At 48.9% G+C, this 26,806-nt stretch overlaps 1 protein-coding gene across 3 annotated transcripts in view; it reads right to left on the bottom strand.

Annotated features, from left to right (window-relative positions):
- Positions 1 to 25,212, bottom strand: part of CSPG5 (chondroitin sulfate proteoglycan 5) — a 52,889-nt gene extending 27,677 nt beyond the window's left edge. Inside the window, exons 1-5 of one of the 3 annotated variants that reach the window (XM_058727136.1) lie at positions 24,990 to 25,212; positions 23,274 to 24,387; positions 20,103 to 20,291; positions 18,213 to 18,288; positions 6,270 to 6,364 (exon numbers count right to left, since the gene is read on the bottom strand). In XM_058727136.1, coding sequence (XP_058583119.1) covers positions 6,270 to 6,364; positions 18,213 to 18,288; positions 20,103 to 20,291; positions 23,274 to 24,387; positions 24,990 to 25,086 — 1,571 coding nt within the window. In that variant the 5' untranslated portion in view covers positions 25,087 to 25,212. Of the gene's footprint in view, positions 1 to 6,269; positions 6,365 to 11,377; positions 11,909 to 18,212; positions 18,289 to 20,102; positions 20,292 to 23,273; positions 24,388 to 24,989 lie in introns of those variants that run through there. The other 2 variants (XM_058727135.1, XM_058727137.1) reach the window with 2 other exon arrangements.
- Positions 25,213 to 26,806: the final 1,594 nt, after the last annotated feature.

The following is a 26,806-nucleotide window of genomic DNA, read 5'->3' as shown; positions in this document are numbered from 1 at the left end:
TGTTATACCTGGGGATGATCTTGGAGACTCCTGACACAAGGTGCAAAATTCACCTTTTTAAAATATACAGTTTGATGGGCCTGTGTAGCCACCAGCACAAGGAAGTTATAGAACATTTCCTTATGCATTTGTGCAATTCTCTCCTTCTATCCTCAGCCACTTGACAGCCACTGATTTATTTTCTGTCCCTATAGTGTTGCCTTTTCCAGAATGTAAAATAGTATGCAACCTTTAAGTAAACCCTACACCCAACGTGGGGCTTGAACTCACAACCCTGAGATGTTGAGTCACATGCTCTACTGACTGAGCCAGCCAGGCACCTCGGTATATAGCCCCTTGATTCTGACTCCTTTAACTCAACCTGTTACTTTTGAGATTCATCCATGTTCACATGCATATAAATACCTCATTCCTTTCTGTTGCTAAACAGTTTCCCATTGTAAGGCTGTACCACAGTTTATGTGTTCACTGTTGTTGCACATTTGGGTTGTTCTCTGTTTTTGGTGATTATGAATAAAATTGCTGTACACACACACACACACACACACACACACACACACACACATAGGTCTTTGTATGGACGTATATTTTATTTCTGTTAAGTATCTAGAGATGCAATTAATGGGGTGTATGTGTGTTTGCCTTTATAAGAAACTGCCAGGCTATTTTCCAGAGTGCTTTCCCAGAAGCAATGTTTGAGAGTTCCAGTGGCTCCACATCCTTACCAGCACTTGGTATTGTCAGTCTTTTTAATTCTAGCAATTCTACCAGCTATCGAATGATATCTTATTGTAGTTCTAATTTGCATTTCCCTAAACACTGACAATGTTGAGTATCTTCTCATGTGCTTATTTGTTACCAAATATCTTTTTTAAAAAAAGTAATTTCTATGTCCAATGTGGGGCTTGAACTCATGACCCCAAGATCAAGAGTTGAGCACTCTTCCCACTGAGCCAGCCAGGAACCCCCAAAATATATTTTATATTGATATGTCTGTTCAAATAGTTTGCTTGTTTAAATACTGAGTTGTCTTCAGGGGCGCCTGCGTGGTTCAGTTGGTTAAGCATCTGACTTCAGCTCAGGTCATGATCTCATGGTTCCTGGATTCCAGCCCCACCTCAGGCTCTGTGCTGACAGGTCAGAGCCTGCAGCCTGCTTCGGATTCTGTGTCTCCCTCTCTCTCTGCCCCTCCCCTGCTTGTACTCTGCTCTCTCTCTCTCTCAAAAATAAATAAAACATTTAAAAATAAAATAAAATATTGGGTTGTCTTCATATATTGAATTGTAATAGTTCTTTATCCTGAATACAAGTACTTTATCAGATATGTGTTTCGCAAATATTTTCTCCTCCCTCTGTCTTATCTTTTCCCTTTCCTAACAGTGGTTTTCAAAGAGCAGAAATTCTCAATTTTTTGCAAAATAAAACATTTTATCAATACAATTTAACTATGAATTCAATTACTTTAATAAATATAGGGCTCTTACAGTTATCTATTTCTTCTTGATTGAGTTTTAGTACTAGTTGTCTTTGAAGGAATTTGTCCTTTTCATTGAGACTAATAAAGTTATTGGCATCAAATCATTCACAACATTCTTCATTATTATTTCAATGTCTGTAGGACTTGTAGTGCTGCGTGACCCAGTCTCTCATTGTTTGTTTGTTTGTTTGTTTGTTTGTTTGTTTGTTGAGAGAGAGAGAGAGAGAGAGAGAGAACGCATGAGCAGGGGAGAGAGTCAGAGGGAGAGAGAAAATCTTAAACTCCCCCTGATGCAGGGCTGTGGGATCGTGACCTGAGTTGACTCAAGAGATGCTCAACCAACTGAGCCACACAGGTGTCCTCTGAAATCTTTTTAAATAAGAGCATGTAATGCTAAATCTCCCTTTAAGCACTGCTTTAACTCTGTTCCCCAAATTTTGATCTGCTGTGTTTTCATTTTCATTCAATAAAAAATATTTTATTTCTCTTGTGATTTAGTTTTTGAACTGTGGGTCAAAATGTGTGGTTTAATTTCCAAATATTTGGAGGTGGGGGTTTCCAGATATCTTTATTATTGATTACTAGTTTAATTCTATTTTAGTCAGGACACACTTTGTATGATTTTAATATATTTACATTTTGAGATTTATTTTATGGCCCAGACTATCATCTTAAAAGCTTTTCCTTTTTTTTTTTTTTTTTAGGATTTTTTTTTTTTTAATTTTTAAGTAATCTCTATACCCAACATGGGGCTCTTACAACCCATCAAGAATTGCATGCTATACTGACTGAGCCAACGAGGTGTCCCTATGGCTCAGAATATCATCTATCTTGACTAATGTTCTATGCACACTTGAAAATACTGTGTATTCTGCTGTTGTAGGGGGCAGTATTCTGGAAAGATCAATTAGATCAAGTTGGTTGATAGTGTTATTCATGTATTTTGTATCTTTAATGACTTTTTGGTTTCCATATCCTGAGAAGGAGCATTGAAAATTCCAACTATAGGGAACCCTGGGTGGCTCAGTCAGTTAAGCATCCCACCTTTTGATTTTGGCTCAGGTCATGATCTCATGGTCATGCGATTGACCCCTGGGTGTTGACAGCATGGATCCTGCTGAGGATTCTCTGTCTCTTTCTCTCTCTGTCCCTCTCCCCACTGGCAAGCTCTCTTTCTCAAAATAAATTTTCTCTTAAAAAAGAAAGAGAAACAAAACTCCAACTATAAGTGTAGTTTAGCTATTTCTTCTTTGATTTCAATCAGGTTTTGCTTTTTTTTTTTTCAGTCAGGTTTTGCTTTGTATACTTTGAAGCTGTCATTAGGTTTATGCACTTTTAGAATTGTCTTCTTTCAAAAAAAATTTTTTTTTTAATGTTTATTCATTTTTGAGAGACAGAGACAGAGCATGAGTGGGGAAGGGGCAGAGAGAGGGAGACACAGAATCCGAAGCAGGCTCCAGGCTCTGAGCTGTCTCAGAGTCTGACGCAGGGGTCAAACCCACAAACTGTGAGATCATGACCTGAGCCGGAGTTGGATGCTTAACCAACTAAGCCACCAGGCACCTCTGTCCTGTCTTCTTGATAAACTATCTTTCTCATTATGTAATGCCCCTCTTTATCCTTGTAAAATTGTTCTGAATTTTATTTTCCACTTTGTTAATATAGTTGAAGGGATTCCTCACTTCTGGTTTTGTGGTGATCTTTTTACTGTTTATTTCTACCATTTTCATGACTCCTTTTTTGTAGTTTCTGTGTTTCTGCTCATATTCTCCATCTGTTTATGCATGTTGTTTGTCTTTTCCACTGGATCCTTTAACAGATTAGTCTCTGGTAGTTTCATTACCTGGGTCATCCTTTGGTCTGGTTGTTTTGACCCGTTTATCATTTGACAGTGGTTTTTCTTTTCTCTTTCATTTCTGGGTGTGGAATAAATGCTAGATATTGTGTGTAAAAGAAGGGTAGAGCGTTAGGTAAATAGTCTTGATGCCCAAAGATGGGCATGTCTCTTTTCTGTTAGGTTGTTCAGAACAGGGATCGAATCAGTCCAGTCAATAGTAGAGCTGAGCTTGGGTTTTGCTGTTGCTAGAACTTCTCCAATGGGCAAAGCTGCTGCCACCTTTTGATTCATGTGAGGCCTGAGATGCCAGAGTGTTTTCCTCAGTGTTTGTGCGTTCCACTGTCAGCAGGCCCTGTGTGTCTGAACCTCAGAGGAGGGTCTCTCGCTCTTCCCACTCCCTCAGGTGTAAACTGCTGTTGCTTGTTAACCAGGGCAGGACCCGTGATGGGGGCAGTTTTTGTCATTTTTTTCCTGTTTCAGCTTCACGCTTAGGTAGACCTTGCACACTTGAGTCTCAGGGTGGGCCTTTCTTCCCGTTCTTGCCCTTCCCTTCCTTGCCAGCCAAACTCTGGGACTTGTATGTGAGGGGAGTCCGGGGTGGGAGCCAGTCTTTAGACAGTCTTTAGCCTCCAAGAGGCTGCACGCCTTTGCACGCAGGGTCTGGGTCCCCCTCCCCTCCTCCCCAGGGGCACTGTGTTTGCATTCACCCCCTAAATCATACCTTTGCTTGGAACTGATGGCAAAAGGATTCTGTTCTTCCCTCACGGTTATTGCAAATGAGGCTTGTAGCGGGGAGAGGAGCTTCCCGCCCCTGCAGAGACAGGTGGCTGTGCTCTTACCCTCAGAGGCAGTTCATTTTTCCTGCTTGTGGGAACAGGAAGGTTTCCAGAAGCTTAAGGCTTTGCTTTGATTGACAGAAGAGTCTGGAAAGTGGGTGTTGTCTTGTTCTTGCGCAGCACTAACTGGATGCTCTCAGGTCTCATGCTCCCCACCCGATTTTTCTCGTGAGCACCCAGTTTTTCTCGTGAGCACCCAATTGAGGCTTATGGAAAAGAGCGCGTGAATGACTGCAGACAACCCTTGTGTCTGGAGCTTCCGGAGATTCTGACCTGTCAAGCTAAACTCTGCCTTTATGAATTCATTACCACATGGCTGTCTCCCTTCCCATTTTTAGGGTGCTGTCCCTTCCTTCCAGGTTCTGCCATGGACAAAATCCATGTGTTCTCTCTTTGAAGGGGCTTGCTGCCCTCTGGATTTCAATTTATCTGGCTGCCTTGTGACCCGAGCTCTTTGAAGAGCCCAAGAAGTCGTGATTGCGCAGGTTATCTGACTTTTTTCTTGCTATTAGGATGTAAGTGATGTCCTCATGTGACTTTGAGCACCCTAGGTGGAAGCAAGTTTCCAGGAATGATTTTGGAACCGCAAAGGAAAATTGATAAGTCTGACTACATAAAAATTAAGGTTAATATTAATTAAACATCAGGAGTATGAAATTGCAAGCCACAGAGTGGGAGAAGATATTTGCAATACATATTGACCAATAAAACAGACCATAAATGGGGTATAAGATAGTCTAAGAGAAAAACGGGCTAAAGAGTTAAGAAGATGCTTCACAAAAGCAGAAATGGGGGGGCACCTGGGGGGGCTCAGTCAGTTGAGCGTCCAACTTCGGCTCAGGTCGTGATCTCACTGTTTGTGATTTTGAGCCCCACATCAGGCTCTCTGCTGTCAGCACACGGCTTGCTTCTGATCTCTCTGCCCCTCCCCTACTCATTTTCTCTCTCAAAAAAAAAAGTAAATAAATAAACATTAAGAAAATAAAAATAATGGGGCACCTGGGTGGCTCAGTCGGCTAAGCGTCCGACTTTGGCTCAGGTCATGATCTCACGGTTTGTGGGTTCAAGCCCAGCGTCGTGCTCTGCGCTGACGGCTCAGAGCCTGGAGCCTGCTTCGGATTCTGTGTCTCCCTCTCTCTCTCTCTGCCCCTCTCCGCTCACGCTCTGTCTCTCTCTCCCTCAAAAATAAATAAATATTTAAAAAAATAAAAACAAAGCAGAAATGTAGATGACGAATAAACATATGGAGAGAATGCCAATGCCACAACATGCCTAAAGAGTGGCTAAAATTTAAAAAGTGAGACTAGGGGCGCCTGGGTGGCGCAGTCGGTTAAGCGTCCGACTTCAGCCAGGTCACGATCTCACGGTCCGTGAGTTCGAGCCCCGCGTCAGGCTCTGGGCTGATGGCTCGGAGCCTGGAGCCTGTTTCCGATTCTGTGTCTCCCTCTCTCTCTGCCCCTCCCCCGTTCATGCTCTGTCTCTCTCTGTCCCAAAAATAAATAAACATTAAAAAAAAAAAAAATTAAAAAAAAAAAATAAAAAGTGAGACTATCAAGTGCTGATGAGGGTGTGCAGCAAAGGCAACTCTTATCCACTGCTGGTGGGAGCTGCTGATTGATAGAGCCACCTTCACATGATCTCGTCAAGGTAAAGGTCGGCTAAATTCCATCCTAGCAGTTCTGCTCCTACATATATACCTCAGAACTGCATGCGCTATACATCCCGAAGCCGACCCTTGTGATCGACACATCCTTCTTTTAGCTTTGATGAACTTCTGGCCAAGGTACTGCGTAGTCTGACTGGCCACCAGATCCCTCAGGGTAACTGTGCATTTCTTCGTCACTCCCACTTTGTATACTCTCATGGTTGCACGCCCAGGAGACATCACCTCCATGTTCGGTTGAGTAGAGACTCTCCCCTCCCCGAAGCTTCTCATATGCCTGTGAGGGGCTCCAGGGCTGAGGGAGGAGCCTCTGCTACCGTTCTCAGAGGTGGTGGTGCTCACACACCTCACTGCTTGTTTGACCAATAAAGTTGCCTTTACGTCCCTTTCCCTTGGGCTTGGAGGGTGGGTTTGTACAGCCCCTTCTACTTTTCAGAATACATTCACATACCTTACCTTGTATGCACATCATGACCCTGGGAAGTAAGCTCCATCGGGCAGGGCTTTGGTCCATTTTGTTCCTTGCTGTAATCCCTGATGCCTAGGTGGTCCTGTGAAGAGGTGAGGACTTTACAGATGGAGAACCTTAGGTTCAGAGAGGTCATCTGACTCCACTTAGGAGCCTTCTAGCTCTGAGTCTGGTGTTAGTGCTGCTTTTCAGAGCACAGGCTAACCTTTCATTTCTATAAATTATATGAGAAAGGACAAAGAACTGTGTCTGTGGTGTGATGTCACACAGAGGAAAGGACACTGAAATAGAAGTTTAAAGCCTGGGTTCCAAAAAGAAAAAAAACAAAATAAAGCCTGGGTTCCAATATTGTCACTGATGCTTTCCGGTCCTAAGACTCCAACGCCAGACTCTGGTAGGGATGTGAGAAGACCATGGCTATGAAGTGTATTGTAAATAGTAGGGTAAGGGGCTCAGTTGGTTGAGCATCTGACTTTGGCTCAGGTCATGATCTCATGGTTCGTGAGTTCAAGCTCCGTGTCGGGCTCTTTACTGACAGCTCAGAGCTGGAGGCTGCTTCAGATTCTGTGTCTCCCTCTCTCTCTCTCTTTCTCTCTCTGCCCCTCCCCTGCTCATGCTCTGTCTCTCTCTCTCTCTCTCAAAAATAAATAAACATTAAAAAAATGTTAAAAATGGTAAGGTATGCTTGTGGGTTGAACTGTGTCTCACCAAAAAGATATAGTGAAGTCTAACCTCCATTACCTGTGAGTACAATCTTATTTGGAAATAGGGTTTTTGCAGCTGTAATCAAGTTGAGAGGAGGTTATAATGGATTAGAGGGGACCTTAAATCCAATGACTTGTGTCCTTATAAGAAGGCCTGGTAAAGAGACAGAGACATGCAAAGGGAAGATGGCCATATGAAGTCAGAGGCATAAATTGGAGTGATGTGATTACAAGCCGAAGAATGCCAGGGTTTATCGGCCAACCACCAGAAGCTAGGAAGAGGTGAGGAAGGATTCTTCCCTGGAACAGTCGGAGGGAGCACAGCCCCACTGACACTTTGACTCTAGAACTCTGGCCTTCATGGAGAGAGAATACATTTCTTTTGTGTTAGCTGTTCCGTTTGTGCTCATCTGTTATGGCAGCCCCAGGAAGCTGACACAGGTGAGGCGTATGTGGCAGGGATGTGCCCTGTAGAGACAGATGGCTCAGCACTGCGTGTGCACTCCTCCTAAGTGAAGCGATCCATCAGTGCTGAAAGGCGCCTAGACAAATGAACTTTCTTCTGTGATGCCTAATTTTCCTACATTTTTGGTTTGTCCTTTCTTTAGAGAGGAGGACACAAAGCAGGCTATGGAGTGGGGTGGAAGAAACAGAGAGGAGGGATCTAGGGCCCATCGCCTGACAGCACGAGGGAGCCTAAGGGGGATAATCACGGAGGGGCGGGTGAGTGAGCTGACAGCAGAGCTGAGGTCCCCAGAGAGGATGCTGGCTGGCCTCCTGGAGCACAATCATTGAGAGGCACAAACACTCTGGCAGGAAAGAGGGCCAGCACAGATAGACATCAGTATATCCTATTGCAACACAGCAGCCTCTTCATTGGGTCAAAGACTCTTGGCGACACCTGGTAACTCTATTCATTAGGCCTGCTTTGTCTCCTGCTCCCCTTCAGATCTGGGTTTTTCTATCCCTCCTGCGTATGCTGTGAAGGTGGGACAGAGCCAAGGGCAGTGATCTGCATTCCATAATACTCTTGTGAGAAAAACAAAACATGATACTAACAAACCCTCATGTCTGGATGGGATTTAGAACTTACAAAGTACTTTCACAAACAATCCCTCTTGACTGGGCCTCCTCGTGAAAGGAGCCAGAGGTGCCTAACCATGAAAGACAGGTCTGTCCCCTAATTCAGAGAGTACAGGAAATCCTAAGTAAAACCATGCCAAACCCCCTAAAGTGGATAAGCATCAGGTTAGGAAGCCATAATACACACAGGCCATAACCCAACATCCTAATTTGCAGCCCTATCCAATAGCAAAGAGCAGACTGAGCTCATGGCACCAGCTGAATGCCATCTGGGCAAGAGTCCCAAGATGAAAACAGAGGACTTCTGTTGTTAGTAAATGGGAGACTAGGTAAATTTGGACCAACCCTTCCACTAAGGACACCAAAAGCTGTGCAAACATCTGAAAAGCATCAGAGAGCTAACAAGATACTAAAGAATTACAAGGCTGACGTCCCAGAGAGGACAGGAAATCAGACGGATGAGCCCAGCATTTAGGGCCACTTCTTCCCTGGAGGCACTTACCCATTTGGAAGAGGGGGTGAGGACAGTAGTGTTTCCAAACATTTGGGGGCATGGGGGGCAAGTTGGAGCACAGGGCCCACCAAAGGTGGAAAGATGCTGGTAAACCACTGCCTTTTTGGGGCTGTGGCCCCAGAAGATTGTGCCCTAGAGGTAAAGATGAACCCAAACCAAACCAGCCCTTGCAGTCTGATAGGACTGGTTTCAGTGGCCTGGAAAATCTCCAACCTTGATCTGGAATAATGTGATCCCAGAATTCTAGGGCCCCTGGGCACCTGATAGAAGCAAGAAAGCAAACAAGCAAGCAAGCAAGCAAGAAAGCAAGCAAGCAAGCAAGCAAGCAAACAAACAAACAAACAAAACCTTTTCTAAAGGAAGAAATCATCCTAGGCCTTAAAATATTTCAATAAACTATTTCCAAATACAATGTCCATTACAAAATAAAGAATAACGAGGCAGTTGGGAAGACAGATCAGGAGAAGTAGCAGAAATTAGGCAACAGAAACACACACACAGCAATTCCAGTTATTGGAATTATCACAGATTGAACATAGGCAAAATTCTAGAAAACTCTCCCAGTAGTAATTCTGGCTATTTGAACTCCTAATTGTCTCTCGAATCCACCCTTGTTTGTTGCCTGCACTGATACAATCTCCATTCTGTTTGCCGTCACCACTCTCTCCAGAGCTGTCTTCTTAGAAAACAAATCTGATGAGGTACGAAGAAAACAATCAACAAAACAAAAAGGCAACCGATGGAATGGGAGAAGATATTTGTAAATGACATATTAGATAACGGGTCAGTATCCAAAAATATATAAAGAACTTATCAAACTCAACACCCAAAAAACAAATAATCCAGTGAAGAAATGGGCAGAAGACATGAATAGACACTTTCCCAAAGAAGACATCCAGATAGCCAACTGACACATGAAAAGATGCTCAATATTATTCATCATCAGAGAAATACACATCAAAACCACAATGAGATACCACTTCACACCTGTCAGAATGGCTAAAATTAACAATTCAGCAAACAACAGATGTTGGCAAGGATGCAGAGAAAAGGGAACACTTTTTCATTATTGGTGGGAATGCAAACTGGTGCAGCCACTTTGGAAAACAGTATGAAGGTTCCTCAAAAATTAAAAATAGAACTTCCCTATGACCCAGCAAATGCACTACTAGGTATTTATCCAAAGAATAAATACAAAAATGTTGATTCAAAGGGGCACATGCACCTCAATATTTATAGCAGCACTATCGACAATAGCCAAATTATGGATAGAGCCCAAATGTCCAACTGATGAATGGATAAAGATGTGATACACACACACACAGGAATATTACTCAGCGATAAAAAATAATGAAATCTTGCCATTTGCAAGATGGAACTGGAGGGTATTATGCTAAGCAAAATGAGTCAGTCAGGGAAAGATATCATATGATTTCACTCATATGTGAAGAAACAAAACAGACCAACATAGGGGAAGGGAAGGAAAAATAAGATAAAAACAGAGAGAGAGGCAAACCACAAGAGAGTCTTAAATACAGAGAACAAACTGAGGGTTGATCGAGGGGAGGTGGGGGGGGATGGGCTAGATGGGTGATGGGCATTAAGGAGGGCACTTGTTGGGATGAGCACTGGGTGCTGTATTTAAGTGATGAATCACTAAATTCTACACCTGAAACCATAAAAAGAAAAGAAAAGAAAAGAAAAAAAAAGAAAAGAAAAGAAAAGAAAAGAAATCTGACATTGTTTCAGCATGTTTAATGGCATTCAAGGCCCTTCACAATCTGTCCTAAGTTGCCCTTTCCAGCCTCATTACCTAGGACACCTCCCTCTCACAATCTTTGGTCATATGGCAAGACTTTCCTATGGGTATCCTCCTGCTGCCTTGAATGTCCTCTCTTCCCACATGATTCTGAAAAATGCCTCCTCATCCTTCAAAGTCCAACTTAAAGCTCTCTCCTTGAAGCCTTTCTAAACTAGTAATTCCAACTCTTACAGATTTGTATATACCTCTATTATGACATTGGCACAGTGTATTATAATTATTTAGAATTCTGTTTCTCAAGTATACTGTTAATTTCCTTAGGTTAGGGTATGTCTTATTCTTCCAGGGTTCCTGGCATCTAGTGTAACGCCTGGCTAAGTGCTCAGTAAATATTTATGAAAGAAGGAATGTTTTTTTTTTTTTTTTTTTTTTTTAGTAAACTCTACAACCAACATGGGGCTGGGGACTCATGACTCTGAGATCAAGAGTAGCACGCACTACTGACTGAGCCAGCCAGGAACCCCTAGGAAAGGGTATTCTTAATAATAGGCGCTACAGACTCATGGACTGAATTGTGTCATTCCAAATGTTGCATGTTGAAGCCCTAACCCCTAATGTGACTGTATTTGGAGATGGGCTTATAAAGAGGTAATTAAGGTTAAATGGGCCCTAATCCATAGGACTGGCATCCTTATCAGAAGAGGAAGTAACACCAGAGACCTCCCTCTCCACGTGTGCATAGAGAAAAGGCCATTGGTGGATAGAGCAAGAAGGTGGCTGTTTGCGAGCCAGAAAGAGAGGCCCTGCCAGAAACCGACTCTGGTGGTACCTTCATCTGGGACACCCAGCCTCCAGACATATCTATTGTTTAAGCCACCCAGTCTGTGGTATTTTGTTATGGCCATCTAAGCTAATATATAGACCATTTCTGGGATTTCAAACATGTACAAATATACGCTTTTAGTCAAGGTAAGAATTCCAACTCAAACTGACAAGAATGGGTGGTGAGTGGACACAATGACATTAGGAAAATGGCTTTTTAAAAAGTTTTATTTCAAGAACTTTGTTTTTTACTCTTATTTCAAAAAAAGGTGGGTCAAAGTACAAAAAAAAAGTAGTTGAATAACAGCGTAGGTTTAGAAATCACAGCAGCAGAAGCAATGTACAGACAGCACAGACAAAACAACCCAACGTATGCAATTTTGTTTGGGTTCTTTGCTTAGTGTGTGTGTGTGTGTGTGTGTGTGTTTCCCCTCCTGTACAAAATACATCAAAGCATGCCATGAGATCAGAAAAAGAAAAGAGTTTAACAAATGGTTACAAGAAATAGACTCTGTACAAGAGGAGGTCATGTTTCTCCCCGCACCCCCCCTCCCCCATTTCCTCTCTTCTTGTTCTGCTTTAGGTTAGGTTATTCTGAAGACAGTTCACCTCCAAGTCAGCCTGGTCACCTTTGCCACCCTCAAGTTTGGGTGACATGGAGTTCTGGATGTTAAATGACTCCTCCTCTTTCAGGCAGGACTTGAGAGCTTCCTGGATTTTGTGGGGAGCACTAGGGTCATCCTGGAAGAGGAGAAAAGATGAGGAGGGGCATGAAGGAGACAGTGGGTAGAGGGATCAAATAACACTCTAGGCTTTCGAAAGAAGAAAGAAAGAGGCTCTAAGACTCTTAGCAGCTACTTTCTAGGAATGTCTTCCTAAAAAAATACTAGCCAGACAGGGATGAAACCTGGCAGGTAACCGGATTACAAATCCCTTTAATGGAGGCCAGTCTGAGGTTTTCAGAGGGGAGGGGGAGGGGGTGGGGGAAGGGGGAGAGAAATAGTCCCTTTAACACTTGATCTGGCCCCTCAAGAGTCTCAGAGCTCCCCTTGGGCAGGGCCTTCCATCCTGCTGCGGCTCTGCTTTCCCAGAAAGGTACTGGTCAGGGAGCTCCCCTAGTCAGGGGCACGAATAGGCCCATGGTCAGGTGCAGAGCTGCTCGCAGCAAAACTAGGGCCCCTCTCCCCATGGCAAGTATACCTCCTTTGACAAGAGGCCAGAGATGTGCGTGCCCCTTTACCAGGAGAAGTTGATCTACCAAAAGATGCTAGGGGCGCCTGGGTGGCTCAGTCGGTTAAGCGTCCGACTTCAGCTCAGGTCACGATCTCGCGGTCCGTGAGTTCGAGCCCCGCGTCGGGCTCTGGGCTGATGGCTCAGAGCCTGGAGCTGCTTTCGATTCTGTGTCTCCCTCTTTCTCTCTGCCCCTCCCCGTTCATGCTCTGTCTCTCTCTCTGTCTCAAAAATAAATAAACGTTAAAAAAAATTTTTTTTTTTAAAAAAAGATGCTAACTTACAATCCATGCCCGGGTGAGTCTGGCCGCCTTGATGGTACTCATGCGACTTTGCGTCAGACAATACTCACAATACTCATGCGGCTAGCTTCCCACCCATTTCTGACGTGAACCCGCCCCATGTATGCAAGTCTCTCCATGTATGTTGCCTGCAGCCCTGTGACAAGCTCCTGGCCCTGAACTGAATTTGCTTGTCAGAGGTTTTCTGGAAACCCCACACCAGTACATAGTCCTCCAGGTCTGTGTTCTGGGCATTCAGAGAACTCCCACAGTGGCACCGGCCTTCCTGCCGTGCTTTTCCTGCAGGGCCATCTGGGGGTTACAGGCACACCTCATTTTTATTATGCTTTGCAGACACTGCCGTTTCTTTTCATTGAAAATTTAAATTTTTAAATTTAAATTTATTTTTTTTAATGTTGGTTTATTTTTGAGAGAGAGAGAGAGAGACAGACTGCGAGCAGGGGAGGGGCAGAGAGAGAGGGAGAGACAAAATCTGAAGCAGGCTCCAGGCTCTGAGCTGAGCACAGAGCCCGATGAGGGGCTCGAACTCACGAAGGGTGAGATCATGACCTGAGCCGAAGTGGGAAGCTTAACTGACTGAGCCACCCAGGCGCCCCAAAATGTTATTACACTGAAGGTCCGTGGTAACCCTGCAGCAGGCAAGTCTGTGGGTGCCATTTTTCCAGCAGCAACTGCTCACCTCGTGTCTCTGTGTCACATTTTGGTGATTCTCACAATATTTCAAACTTTTTCATTATTATTATTTTTGTTATGTGATCTGTCATCAGTGATTATGACTCAGTGAAAGCTCAGATAGTGATTAGCATTTTTTGCAATAATGTATTTTTTAATTAATACGTACATCTTTTTAGACAAAGTGCTATCGCACACCTGCTAGATTACACGCTGTAACATCACTTCTATGTGCCCTGAGAAACCACAGAATTTGTCTGATTCGCTTTATCTTGACATTCACTTACTGCAGTCGGTCTGGAATTGAACCCACAATACCTTGGAGATATGCCTATACACCCAGTGTGATTCAGCTGGCCTCAGTTCCTTCTTAGGCACTCCAAAAAGCTATTGTAAGTGCTTGGAACTCTGCTGATCAAAGAGGTTGGGTGAACACCCAGGCAGGCTCACCGGTGGCCAGAAGGGTAGAGAATGTTGCTATCTGACCAGCTAGCTCAGACCTTTCTTGGTTTAACCACTTCCAAAATTGAAGGTCATCATCATGCTGAAGGAACATGACAGTCTCCACACAACTGTGGCGAGTCCTTGCCCATGCTGACTGCTACTGAGTTTGACCCATAACAGCACTAGGTCAGGGTAGTGACTAGTTGGACAGAAGGTAGGGAAAGGCTTCAGGCTTATACAGGACACTACGGGTGTTCAAAAGTCCTGTGCCTAAACAAACCACTGTCACCTCCCCCTGCTCCCAGCCTCACTTAGCACTTTTTCAGAAGACTGGCTTGAATACAGCATTATAATACAGTTTCAAAGACCTCAGGAATGATTTATGGACAACAGGAGAACACACGTTCCCCATTCACAACTCCACAAGAATAAGAAGAAATGAACTTCATATAGTGTTGAGGCAGATTTCAGGTACTTGGTATTTTCTATTACTGCTGGGAGAGATTTAGAAAAAAACCTTTTCAAGAGCATAAATTTAGATGTGGTGAGATGGAAAGATCTCCATGATATATTAAGTATATGTATACACGTACACACACGTACACACACAGGCTTTAGGGAGAGGGAAGCGGGAGGGGGTAGAACTGCAATTTTCATTCCATGTACTTCTGCGTGGTTTGGGGAAAGACACTGGGCACGGAAGCCTGAGAGGTGGGCCTTTAAAGATCCTGGGTCGGGGCACCTGGGTGACTCAGTCGGTTAAGCGTCCGACTCTTGGTTTGGCTCAGGTCATGATCTCACGGTTCGTGGGTTTGAGCCTCCTGTTGGGCTCTGTGCTGACAGGACGGAGCCTGCTTGGGATTCTCTATCTCCCTCTCTCTCTGCCCTCCCCAACTCATGCCCAAGTACACTCAAAATAAATAAATAAACTTAAAAAAAAAAAAAAAAGTAAAGATCCTGGATAGAACAGACTTTGGATCACAGCAAGCCTGGAACAGGAGAGGATAGCCTGTGTTCACCCACCCTCTCAAGAGGACAGTTCTCACTTCCGTGCTGTTCAACATCCTGCTCCCCCCACCCCATCCTTGACATCAGACAGGCTTTGAGGGCAAACAGGGGCATCATGTGAGGAAAAGTAGATTTAGGGGTGTTTACAGATCTGGACATCTAAGCTGTGATGCCATGAAGGTGAGGGCCCAAATGAAACCTGGCCCCTTGAGGGCTCATGGGATTTAGACAGATGAGAAAACCGACTTCTGGGCCGATAAGTGGGAACGGATATTCTAAAAATAAGGAACATATGTATCCCACGATGCTATTAGACAAGCTAAGTACTTCCAACAAACAGCACAGGTGAGGCAGTGTCTAAACCAAGATGGAGCTATCCTAATCCACATGTCTCCTCCAGAACTAGATCCTATTAAGCTTAAGGCTGCTGAAACCCTCTGCAGAAGGCCCGTCTGCCTTTGGTTTGCGGAAGTCACTTGTGGAGACGGAGCTGGCCCTCCATCTGGCCTAAGTCCTGGCAACTGCTCTGCGTCCCCCTTCCCGGCATTCCACCCCAGCCAAATGGACATCCTTCAGCCCAGGGGTAGTGTGGGTTCAGGCCCGCACCCCCACTTGTCCAGACACAAATCTCTCTCAGAAGGGGATGGGCAGTCAGTATTTTACCAAATACATGAAAGAAATCGAGCCTAGGAGTAAGAAAGATTTAAACTGGGGATGGGGAGGTCAGGGGAGGACTAAAGGACCCCATGGACAAGTCTAGTAATTACTAGACTGAAATCCTGGAAGGTCTGTCAAATCTCAGGAAGACCAAGTTATATCCACGACCTTCGCTGACGGTGCAGCATTTGCCGTGGGACTCGGGTGACTTCCCACACGCTGTGCTGCCCACACACTAGCCATTCCTCCCCTTTCCCCGATGCTCCTTTCGGGGGCTGGCTGCTCAGCTCCAGGGCCCACGCACTCTCGGCCACTGGCTCCCTGGCTGTGGAACCCAGGCGAGGAGCCGCACGAGGCCACTGGAGCCGTGGTGGGGAGGGGAAGTGTCGCCGGCACAGACACCAGCAGCGGCTCCTTCCCAGATGTTGTCTGAAATCATTCAGAGTGTGGCCTGTAGAGATTGCTGGAGATGGGTGGGGAAAATGACCCACTCAGTCCACTTCACTTATGTAAAAGAAATAACCCCTAAGATAAGTAGGACTCTCCAAAATTTTCAGAGCCTTCAATACCAAGGGCATTTGAGGGGTGAGGGGAAGGAGGTGGCAGAGACTACATGGGCGGGTGTGACTTGGAGGCTCCTGGTTCCCCCTCCCAGCTCGCCTGGAGATCTCCTGGCTTTCATCCTGCTGCTAGCATCACTGGTAAGCAGCCAATGTGGCGGCTGAAGCAACAGATAGGGCTTCACGTCATAATAAAGTGGCAACGGTCTTAACTGCCAGTGCCTGCAAGACCTTCAGTATGACCAAGTCTGACTTTTGGGCTAGGTGGAGAGCGTTAAGAGATGAAGGTAGAAAATCCACAAGTACACACCCTGCTGGATGGGACAGGCATCCCCTCTCATGCTCAGAGCTTTGGCAGAGAGGACATGATGTCCCCTGGGACACAAGTTGAGGGAAAGATGCCAGGTGGGAATGACCTTCGAGATCCAAGAGGTGACAGAGACCTCCAGAACTCATCTTGCCGCCACTTCACTGAGAGATGTCCTGAGCACTGCCCAGAAAACCCCACGGCCCTTCTCAGCAGAGTCCGCCATAGCTGCCCAGTCCCTGCTCCACTCCGTTTTTAAGGCTTGCCATGTTCTGAGTTCAAGGTCAGTGGGAACGTTCATGGACAAATGCTGTCCCTTCCACAAAGTTGGGTCAGCCAAGAAGAACTGGAAACCTCTGTATTGGCTCATGCAACCAAGACCTCCGAGAAAAGCTAATTCCTTCCTCTCCCTCTTTGGGAAGAGGGAAGGAGTCTTTCTACACTTGGGGTGATAGAAAATATATGTGTCAGAAACTTTCTTAAGACACTTGCACTCTGCGGACAATGAATACCCTGACTGGAGGAACCATCGTACAGGTCTGACCTGCTGCCCCACATGTATGAGATGGCAGATCAGACAACAGAACCAGAAGACCTTGCAGTAGGCCATCAGTCACCAGTATTCCACAGATGACTGAATGCATACTACCTCGAGGTGCTGGGCTAGGTGGGAAGGGGGTATACGCACAGGCCTATATCCTGTGGGCTGATGAATGTGTTTATCAAGATTAAAGTTTATAAGACATCTTGTTTCCTTGGTTATTATGTCCATCTTGAACTTATTAATATCTTGATGCATACCAAGTAAAATAATATCTATTGTTTCTCTACCCTTTATATCAAAGACTTCAAAAAATTATCCTAAACTAACCTCTTTCATTTCTTATTTAAAGGACCTCTTTGCTCCTCCTCCACCAGGCCAAGTTCTTCTTTCCTGGGGTTTGGTGAACAAGGTCCCATATACTATTCTTCTCTCTTTTCCTTCTGGGGGCTACACTTTACCCATCTATAAAAGGAAAACAACGATCTAGATCTGTGCTGTCCCATACGGTAGCACGAGCCATGTGCCGAATTCCTGGACTTGGCTGTGACACGATCTGGAGCTTGGATGGTTTCCGCTTTATTTATGAAATTCTCTCTGACGGTATCCAGTACTTAACTGGTTGTCTGGTCCAGATAACACACTAAGCCAGGATCTTTAGAAACTGGTCTATTGGGACCTTCTATTGGGTTTCAACTGACATTTACAAGCCCATCTTCCTAAGAAGAGAACTTACCCCCAGACTCATGCTTCCACCAGTGTTCTGTGCTTACCTTACCCTCACCAGTGGATATATGCCTGCCAGTTTTATGGTGCTTAAACAATACAAAGGACACTGTTTTCCTAGCCATCCAGAGGTTTCTGCTCTCATCCCAAAGAGCAACTACCATTCACTTCAGTGCCTGCCAGGAAATTCTCTCTCAATGAAAGCAGAGTGTTTCTTCTTGATACAGAAAATAGAGAGAAAAGGAGAAAGACAAATCGGACTTCTAAAGTCTAGACGAAGCTAAAAATCAGGAGTCCTCCTAGACAAAGAGCTTCCATACTACCTGTAACTCTGCTCATCAAGGAAGTGACACGCCATCCTGCCCTCAGTCCCACAATCCCCATCCCAGCAGGTCACCCTGAGCTGACCTCCAGAGCTGTGGGGAGGGGTTCCACACTCACTTGGGAATAGATCAAAGACAGGGTAGGGGCCGGGTGTGCATTAGCCTGAGGGGAGTTGTGGGGGGAAGAAGAGTTACCTGACAGACAAGTTACCACAGAGAGCCAAGGTGAGGGCAGGGGGGAAGGAGGTACAGGGAGTGTCTCCAAGCTTCCTTACGTTTGGGTGAGAGCCTTCGGCAATGGTGGAGAGGGAGAAGTTATCGTTGTGGAGCTCAGACGGGGTCCGGAATTTGCTGGTTAGGACAGAAGAGAGCAGGGAAAATGTGAGTGAAGTGATCACGGCCAAACCTGACGAGAGCTTCCTGGGTCAAATACTGTATTTCATCAAATGCCATGGGCCGTAATAAGATGTGCCATTACTTGCTGGACCGCTGAGAAAAAAACTTCTACCATTTAAACTGTGATCCAATACTTTCTTATCACCTAGAGCGTTTATTATATACTGGAAGTAGCTCATTGTGACATTAGATAAAGAACTGATGGTGATATGAACAGCTCTGGCCAGGATCGCGAACGCCAGGCACTCACAACTACATCATGACTGCATCTGGCCAACAGTGGTTATAAGATACGAGCGACCAATTTCAGACGTGTGAATATGGGGGTGGGGGCGATGTGTATCTTAGAGTCAGTACAGCACAGCAGTATCTGTCGTGCTACGTGTGGTGTTATCAGAGCGGTAACCGGCCCTGGGAAATGAGGGTGACAGCGTTTGAGCTGAAGGGGCACAGGGGCCATGCTCTGTACAAAATGTGTAGCCTGCTAGGGGAGGAAGGCCGAGAACGGGCCCTGTCTCTGGCTGCTGCCCCCCTAGCAGTTGCCCCTTCTCTCCCCCACCCTCCTCAGCAGCTATCCTGATAGGTGGTCGCACCCTCTCCCTCTGCTCCCCTCTGCTGCAGCCGCCCTGGGTGCAGGCGTGGGGAAACAAGGGTCCTGGCTTGTGATCACACGCATAGATACGGCCCCGCCTCAGTGCACAGGCACAATGGAGAGACCCCTTCTGCCCCAGGATGGTGAGCTGAAAGGCCAGCGAGTGCACGTTGCATGAGTTTACCCAGCAAAGGAGCAACAACAGATGGTGTTTGTCCTTTTCCCAGGACCCAGGGAAAGTCCTTCAGTCACATTCTCTGGAGGGGGTTTCAGGTCAGGGGGAGGGGATAAGGGGGCAACAGGGTAAAAGGGAGGTTGGGGGCAGTTCTGCATAAATTTTCTCACGGGCCCCCAGGCGGCTGAACTGCCACCTCCTCCTTTTCTGACTCCAGTGACACTTTAGGACATTCTTTGGCTCAGTGCTAAGAGTGATTCTCTCAGCATATAAGGTCACGTCCAAGTGTTGAAGGCATGGATGTAAAGGCAAATGCGTGCTGACTGACACAAGCACACAGCAGCCACTCCTCTGCTGAGAGAGAAGCTGACACGAGACTCTATTCCCATCTGGCCCTTAAAATCCACAGCAGAAGTTAAGCCTAGCCCCTCCCACGCCCAATATTCTACTTAGGAGAGGTAAAGTGGATTTCCCGAAATTCCTTGCACTTTTGTCCCGACCAAGGGTTGACAAGTTTTCTACAGCAATGCACTGCCAAGCCCCTTCTCTTCCGTGTTCGTGGAGGAAGAGCCCGTACTGACAGCAGGTCTGAGGGAGCTGGGGTTCCTTCCTGTAGATGTGTGAGTGGGATCCTCACACCGGCCATGACGGACAAAGCCCTGGGAAACAGGTGCAGTCAGCCAGTGGTGGGGTGAGCATAGTGACCTACACGGGGGACCACAGCCAGGTGCACTGGTGGCCTTTTCTTTAAGCACCATCTATCCCCGGGGTGGGGGGTGTCGGGAATAGTGCCAGACAGTGGCAGAGGGGCCACGGGGTCTTGGGCTCTACGGCAATGCCAGCACATCCCGCATAGGAATGGATACACTTGGATGAGTGTTTGGTGTGAAAAACACAACTAGGGATGTAGAGCAGGTGCCCGGGTCCCTCGTGACGATGTCCCTGGAGCAGGTGGAGGGGTGCGGACGTAGGGTCAGGTGGGGCGGGCCCACACAGACTCACTTGGTCCTACGCAGCTTGGTATTCTCTGTCTTGAGCAGATATAGCTTCTTGGCGAAGAACACTGTCATCATGAAGAGCAGGAGCAGTACAAGGGCGGCCGAGCCGACGGCCACGCACATCACCTGGAAGTCGGTGATGATGGACTCGCAGCGCATCCCCTTGTGCCAGATGTAGTCCTGTGTGTTGCACCTGTGGCGGCGACAGAGAGAGACTGAGATGACAGGCAGGCAGCCGTGGCCACAGCGAGGGCCTGGTCCCTGAGCCCCATAATCACCTCAACAGCCCATTCCTGGGACTGTGTTGAGGAAGTGAGATGTCCCCGATCTGTGCAGGCCTCATAGCTGAGACTCTGTACAACCACCCCATGAGGTGACGGGCACTGAGGAGGGCACTTGTTGGGATGAGCGCTGGGTGTTGTATGTTAGAGATGAATCACTGGCTTCTACTCCTAAAACCAGTACTACACTGTATGTTAACTAACTTGAATTTAAGTAAATCTTAAACAGACGTCCCATGAAGTGGGCAGAGCAGCGCTAAGGTCCATGATATAAACAAGGCAACCAGGGCACTGAGAAACTGAGTGAACTGGTCATTCCCATGAGTATGAAGTGACTGCGGAGGGTGGGAACCCTGGCTTTCCCCCTCGCAGCCTCAATGACAATCACAGGATTCTCTCAGCTCCCCCTGCCCTTGGCTCTGGGTGAAAGACAAGATAATAGGACCTCTGGCTCCAAAAGCAGTCAATTCACTCTGCACTTGAGAACCTATCTTGCTGTTCTGCAGTCCCATCTAGTTCACCAGGCTATCCAGACGCCAAAATGTAAGGAAGTGACAGACAAGGACGAACACAAAGATGGATGTACATTCCCCTCCTATCGCAGCCCCCCAAATTCTGCCCCTAAAACTTCGTGTCCTATTACCATGAGAAATGTCAGGAAAGCACAGTGAGAATCAACCCTCTGGATGGGTTTTAGTCCTTTTGTTGAGTGACTTTCTCTTGCCCTTGGGGACATTCCCAGGCTCCAACTCTTCCAATGACATTGCTGTTTCCATGGGAACCAGGCTGCTTCAAAGAGGAAAGATGTGGAAGGATACAGAAGCAGGCAAATGAGGGAGGACATGAACCTCAGGGTGAATGACAGACAAGAGAAAAGGGGTCCAGGAATGGGGAAATTAAGCATTGGAGAACTGGGCTCCTCCACCTCCGGAATAGGGTGGGGAGATGTGACTTAACAGGAAATTTCTTTCTTTTCCAACTGACCCTCTGCAGTCCAGGGAGGCTATGTGTCTGGGGAGGGCGGGGAAAGAAGATCCTGCTAACTTGCTGCTCTGGAGAAGTTCTGCTGTAGCTCCGATCATTTCCCTGCAGTGGGCCAGGGCGGCGGAGACAAAGGCATGCTGCAGTCTGCAACTGAGGGCTTGGCAGTCTCCTGTGAGTGGAATGCAAAACAGTTTCCGGGCCACAGCCGAGCCTGGTTGTGCACAGCGGGAGGAGGAGGCTGTGGGGGAGGAGGGGGGAGGCCGGAGAGTGACCCCGGGATGGAAGGTGAGGGGGGGGGGGCTGAGGGGGTGGGGAAGGTGGGCGGGGGGAGACTTATGGAAAAGCCCTTCTGAGGCAGGACCCACTGGAGGGTCCCTGGTCAGCACACCCACACAGCTTACTAAGGACAAGCTTAATTTCTCACTGGGGCGTCCCAAGAGCTCCAGGAGGTTCTGGGACCTTTTCTAGCTCTCCAGAAGCAGCAAGGACCCTACATTTCATACTGTGATAGGAGAAGACTACTTTGAAGGTGAAAATGCGGGCCTCCGATAGGGTGGAAGATAATGATTTCACTGCTTCCAGGCTAAAATCATCACTGTAGTTCCCCTAACAAAAGCTTGAGGAGCAAAATCACAGGGTTTCCACATATTTCTGGTAGCCCTTAACCAACAGGCAAGGTCTTGTTGCCATAATTTCTTGATCATGGTTCCTTTTAGCAATGACTGGACTACTCCAATCAGAACCGTGTGGGCACATCCTATATGACTGACCCTAATCATCTCACGATCATTTATATGAAAGAAGGAACTAGAAGTCAAGCTTTAATGCCAAAGGCACAACATTCACGCCTTCTACATGTTATTCTTCTATCAGAACATCAAGACCTACAGAATTTGAATTCTTTACACACCTCCAAAAAAAAAAAAAAAAAACCAAGAAAGAGAAACATCAGGAATGACATTTAAAGAGACCCCCCAGATTACAGAAATTCTCCTCCTAGGACCAATGGAAACAGGTACTAGAGGAATCTGGGGGTTCTACTCTACTTCTAGGGCCTGTAGAGGATGGAGACAAGGAAACTATCCACATCACCCCTGACTTGTGATTCTTCCACAAAAAGCCAGTGAGCTCTCACGCCATGACGGCAGGTGTATGAGGTATTCCTGAGGTGGCATGGGATGGTGGCTACAGTCAATGTCCTTAGAGACACTAACCTCTCTGGGTCTTCAAAACATTCTGCACTGGGTATCCCAAGGAAGACAAAAATCAAGGTAGAAGGGAAAAATCCACTACCCCAAATTAAGAGACCCTACCACATCTGATATGCCAGGAAAGATACTTTGTTTGACTTGACCTTTTTGAATGGCTGCTTTTGGGGTCTGCTCCCAATGAGAAGGTCCTCACTCTGACTTTACATGCCCACCTCCCTACACATGCCCTGCAGGGAGATAGGGTCTTCCTGTAGCCGCACACATGGCTCAGAGGGAGTGCTCCGCAGCCATCTTTCTTCCAGAGTCGGCTTATAGGCCTACTTTTTCTGCTAGCATAGCCGGAACTCTCCAACGAAACACCTGAAGCCAGTAAAGACCTCTTTCCAAAACCCTTAGAGAAGTCCCCTCCCTTTGCCTTTATAAAGCTTAGTGGTTTGGTAAAGAAAACACGCTTGGAGGAAATACAAAATCTTATTTCTGAGGAATCTCTCCTTGTGATGAGATCACAGGAAGTACATTTAAGAAGTAGTTCCCCATAGAAGATATCTGAGTGAATGTCTCTTGATCCTCTTGGCCTGGGAACACACAACCTCTTGGAAGTTGTGCCTATCACATCCCCCTCTTCGCTGAGCCTGCCTCACATACACTCTTCAGGAGTTCTTTTACAAGCCCCTGTGCACCTGCCTGCCACACCCTTACCTGCAGAAGGCCCCTATGTTCTCCACCAGGTAGCACTGGCCGCCATTGTGACAGTAACTTGGAAAGAGGTCGCACACTGACCGGCAGGAGCCGTTATGTCGCACAAAGCCGCTGCGGCACTCAGTGCCATTCTCGCTTGGGGTCAGGTCCCTGCCTGGCTCTCCAGGGCGGGGCCTGAGGGCGATGCTGCTGCCAGGGACCATCCCCAGAGTATGCTGTGGGGGGACAGCATGCCACCGACTGGTAGGCTGGCCAGTCCCGGGCCCCAGACCAGGCTTCTCGGTAGGCACCAGAAGGTCACTTTCATCTTCCAGGTCTCCACCTCCCGCTGCATCCTTGTCATCCTCCTCTTCCTCCTCCTCTTCATCAAGGTCATCATAGAAGGATGTGGTGGGGTAGAAGTCAGATTCATCAAAGGGGGTGAAGTCATCGTATAAGTCAAGCAGGCTCCAGGAAGGGGTCTCTCCCCCAGTATCAGGGTGGTGCTCTGAGGTTCCTGGCGACCCTGGGAAGCTCTCCAGGTCGGCACCACGGTCCTCACCATCCAATCCTTCGAAGTAGTCGATGTCAATTATATCTGACGCTGGCTGGGGCTCCATTGTGCCCTGAAAGGGGAATGTGGGCTCTGGCCCATGAGGGTCATGTGTGCTGCCTCCCAGGTTCAACCACACCTCCAAGGGACTCTCCTTGGGGTGTTCTGGGCCGGGGCTCAGCATGTCGCCAGGTGTGGGGGAGGGTGGTCTGCTGGCCTCTGTAGCCTTGGGGATGGAGGGGGCCATCGATGACTGTCCCAGGGCCTCCTTGGGAGCCGGGAGCGTGGCTGGAAGGGCCTGGGTGTCGCCGCTGCCGGCCTCTGCGGTCACTCCACCCAGGCCAGGGCTGTCAGCCTCCAGCCAGGGTGCGCCGGTCACGGCTGCCGACGCCTCCAGCACCTCCTCTGGCCCGACACTAGGCCCCATCATGGCCTGCTCACCGCCAGGTGCGGTCCACGAGGTCTCATCTTCCTCAGCTGCTGGTGGGCCGGCCTTCTCTCTCGTTTCGTTGGCAGTCGGCTCCCTCGCCAGGATGCTCTTCACCTGCTCGTGGGCCTCGACGGCGCTGCCAGCCTCACGGGCTGTGGACAGGAGGTAGGGGGCGCGGCGTCAGGGCCTCGCCCCCCGCCCACCCGAAGAGACCAATTCAAGGTTTCCCAAGGCCCCGCCCCCACCCCGCCCGGGCCCTTTTCTCGCTCAGGCCCCGCCCCTCGGCCATCATACCCCGCCCCTGACAAGCCCGCAGTGTACCCGCGGCTGCTCCCACCTCCCACCCAAGGCGGAGGTTTTACCCTCAGGGCTCCACCTCACCTCCAGACCCCGCCCTAAAGTCGCACCCTCAGGGTCCCGCCCCACGCCAGGCCCCGCCCCAACTCTCGTCCTCACGGCCCCATCACCTCAAGGTCCCGCCCCGAAGTCTCACCCTCAGGCCCCTCCCACCCAGGCCCCTCCCCCAACCGGCACCTCTGTCCGAACACCCGGGCCGGGGCCGCCCCCAACCCCTCGGCCTCCCCCAAGTATCCCACCTCTTCGCGCGCCCCTTCCCCCGCCCCGGTCGCGGGCAAGGAGCTGCCCCGCCCCCTTGCCACAGCTCGCTAACTCCGCCTGTACCCGAGGCCAGCGGGACCCTGGCCCAGGGTGGGGCGCGAGGGCCGCGGGGGTCCTGGTCGCAGTCGGTACCTACCCGGCGCGGCCCGGGTGGCGAGGACCAGCGCGGCCCCCAGAAGCAGCAGCAGAGGCGGCGGCCCCCGGCCCGGGCCCCCGCCCCCGGCTCGGCCCATGGCGCGGCGCCCCGACCGCTGTCCGCGGTCTGCCCGGCTGGCTGCGCCCTCGGCTCACCGGCCGCCGCGCCTCCCGCCCGCGCTGCGGCCGTCTCAGCCCACGATGGGCAGCGCGAGAAGCCGCATGCCGCCGCCGCCGCCGTCCGCCGCTGTCCCCGGAGCGCCGCGCCTCCCCGCCTCCCCGCGCCGCCGCTGCCGCGCTCAGCGCCGCCCCCACCCCGCCCGCCGCGCCCGCCCCGCCGCACGTAGCTCTGACGCCGGCCCCGCTCGATCCGCCTGCCGGGGACAGACAGACCCCCGGCTCGGGACGCCGAGACAAACGGACGTGGAGTAGCGCGGGTGCGGAGCACAGCGCCGTGCGTGGCGTTAGCCGACAGGTGCACGGGCGGGAGACCTGTGGGGCGGGGCCCGCCCTCTCCGTGGAGGGCTGGCACGGGCCCCCCACCTGCGAGGAACCCACCCGCCACGCGGCGAGCACGGAGGCGGGGGCCCAGACACCCGCAAGCTTGGGGCGGGGCTCGGAAGGGCCGCAGGGGGCGGAAGCCCGAGCTGGAGCTGTGGAAATGAGCCGAGCCCGGGGTGCACGGAGCCTCTCAGATTTCTGCGCCAGTGCCGTGATCGGGGAGGGGAAGGGTCTCGGGGAGGTCTGCGGGTGTCCACGAGGGCGGGGCGGGCGCTGGCAGCGCCAGGCAAGGGGGCGAAGCCGACGGCCCGGGCTCTAATCGGATCAGACCTAATCCGTCCATAGCCAAAGCCCATACCTTGCACAGCCAGGCCCGCCGCAACGCATCCCAGGGGCAGGGGGCAAGACCTTCCTCTGACTGCGACTACCCCACCTTCCTTCTTGCCTCTTCGGGGCAGCCTGGACAGCGGCCTTTAATCCTGGTCCCTTCCTCGCAGGATACATCACCGCCCATGTGCTCCAGGTCACCAAAGTTAAAGCTCCTGGACAGACCCAAATGGCCTAGATCACAGCCTATGGACGCGCGGGCACCAGGCCCAGCGTTAGAGTAGTCTGCGGGCCGTCCAAAGCTCAGTTCGGCCAGGGACCCCTCATCCCCAGAGCCCTGCTTGGCTGGAGAGTTGTGGCCTAGTTACCTAGTTTATTGCCCAAAGCAACCGTCTACCTCCTGATGTGTTAATGACCCGAATGATGACATTCAGGGTCAACACTTTAGACGTGACACCCCTGGTATTTGAGACACTCCCATTTCTGTAACTAGGCAGCCACATAGATGACTAAATTGGAGAATCTATCCCTTAATGTCCTAGCGTGTGGCTCTGGATGGGATTTCCTTGGTTCAAAGTGTGTTTCTCTCACTGAAACTACTGCTGCAGCGGTCTGTTAAGCAGGCCTGGTGTTCCCTTCCTTCCAGGTCTGCCTGGCAAACTCCTTACCCCAGAAAGCTCAGTTCCTGTCACCTTTTGCCTCTGCGAACCTGTCACTGAATTGTCTACGATAATTCCCCACTGGATTGCAAGGCACTTTGCACAGGGTCAGGCACAGGGAGGCTCCCTGAGGTGGTGTAGAAGCATAAACAAATGAATGGCAACCAGGTACTCCCACCCCAGAACCATAGGTCTGGAGCTTTCCGCAAAGGGGCTGACTTCCTGAGGCTCTTTCCACATGGCTTCTTGCTGCCTCTGGGGACAGTAAATACCAGTTTGGAACAACCACCTTCTCTGAGCAGAGGGTCAGGCTGGGCTTTGTACTTGTTGG

The sequence above is a fragment of the Neofelis nebulosa genome, chromosome 4 (genome assembly GCF_028018385.1).
Source record: "Neofelis nebulosa isolate mNeoNeb1 chromosome 4, mNeoNeb1.pri, whole genome shotgun sequence".
NCBI classification, from domain to species: Eukaryota; Metazoa; Chordata; class Mammalia; order Carnivora; family Felidae; genus Neofelis; species Neofelis nebulosa.
The sequence above is the reverse complement of the archived record's forward strand: the minus strand, read 5'-3'. Positions and strand labels throughout refer to the sequence as shown.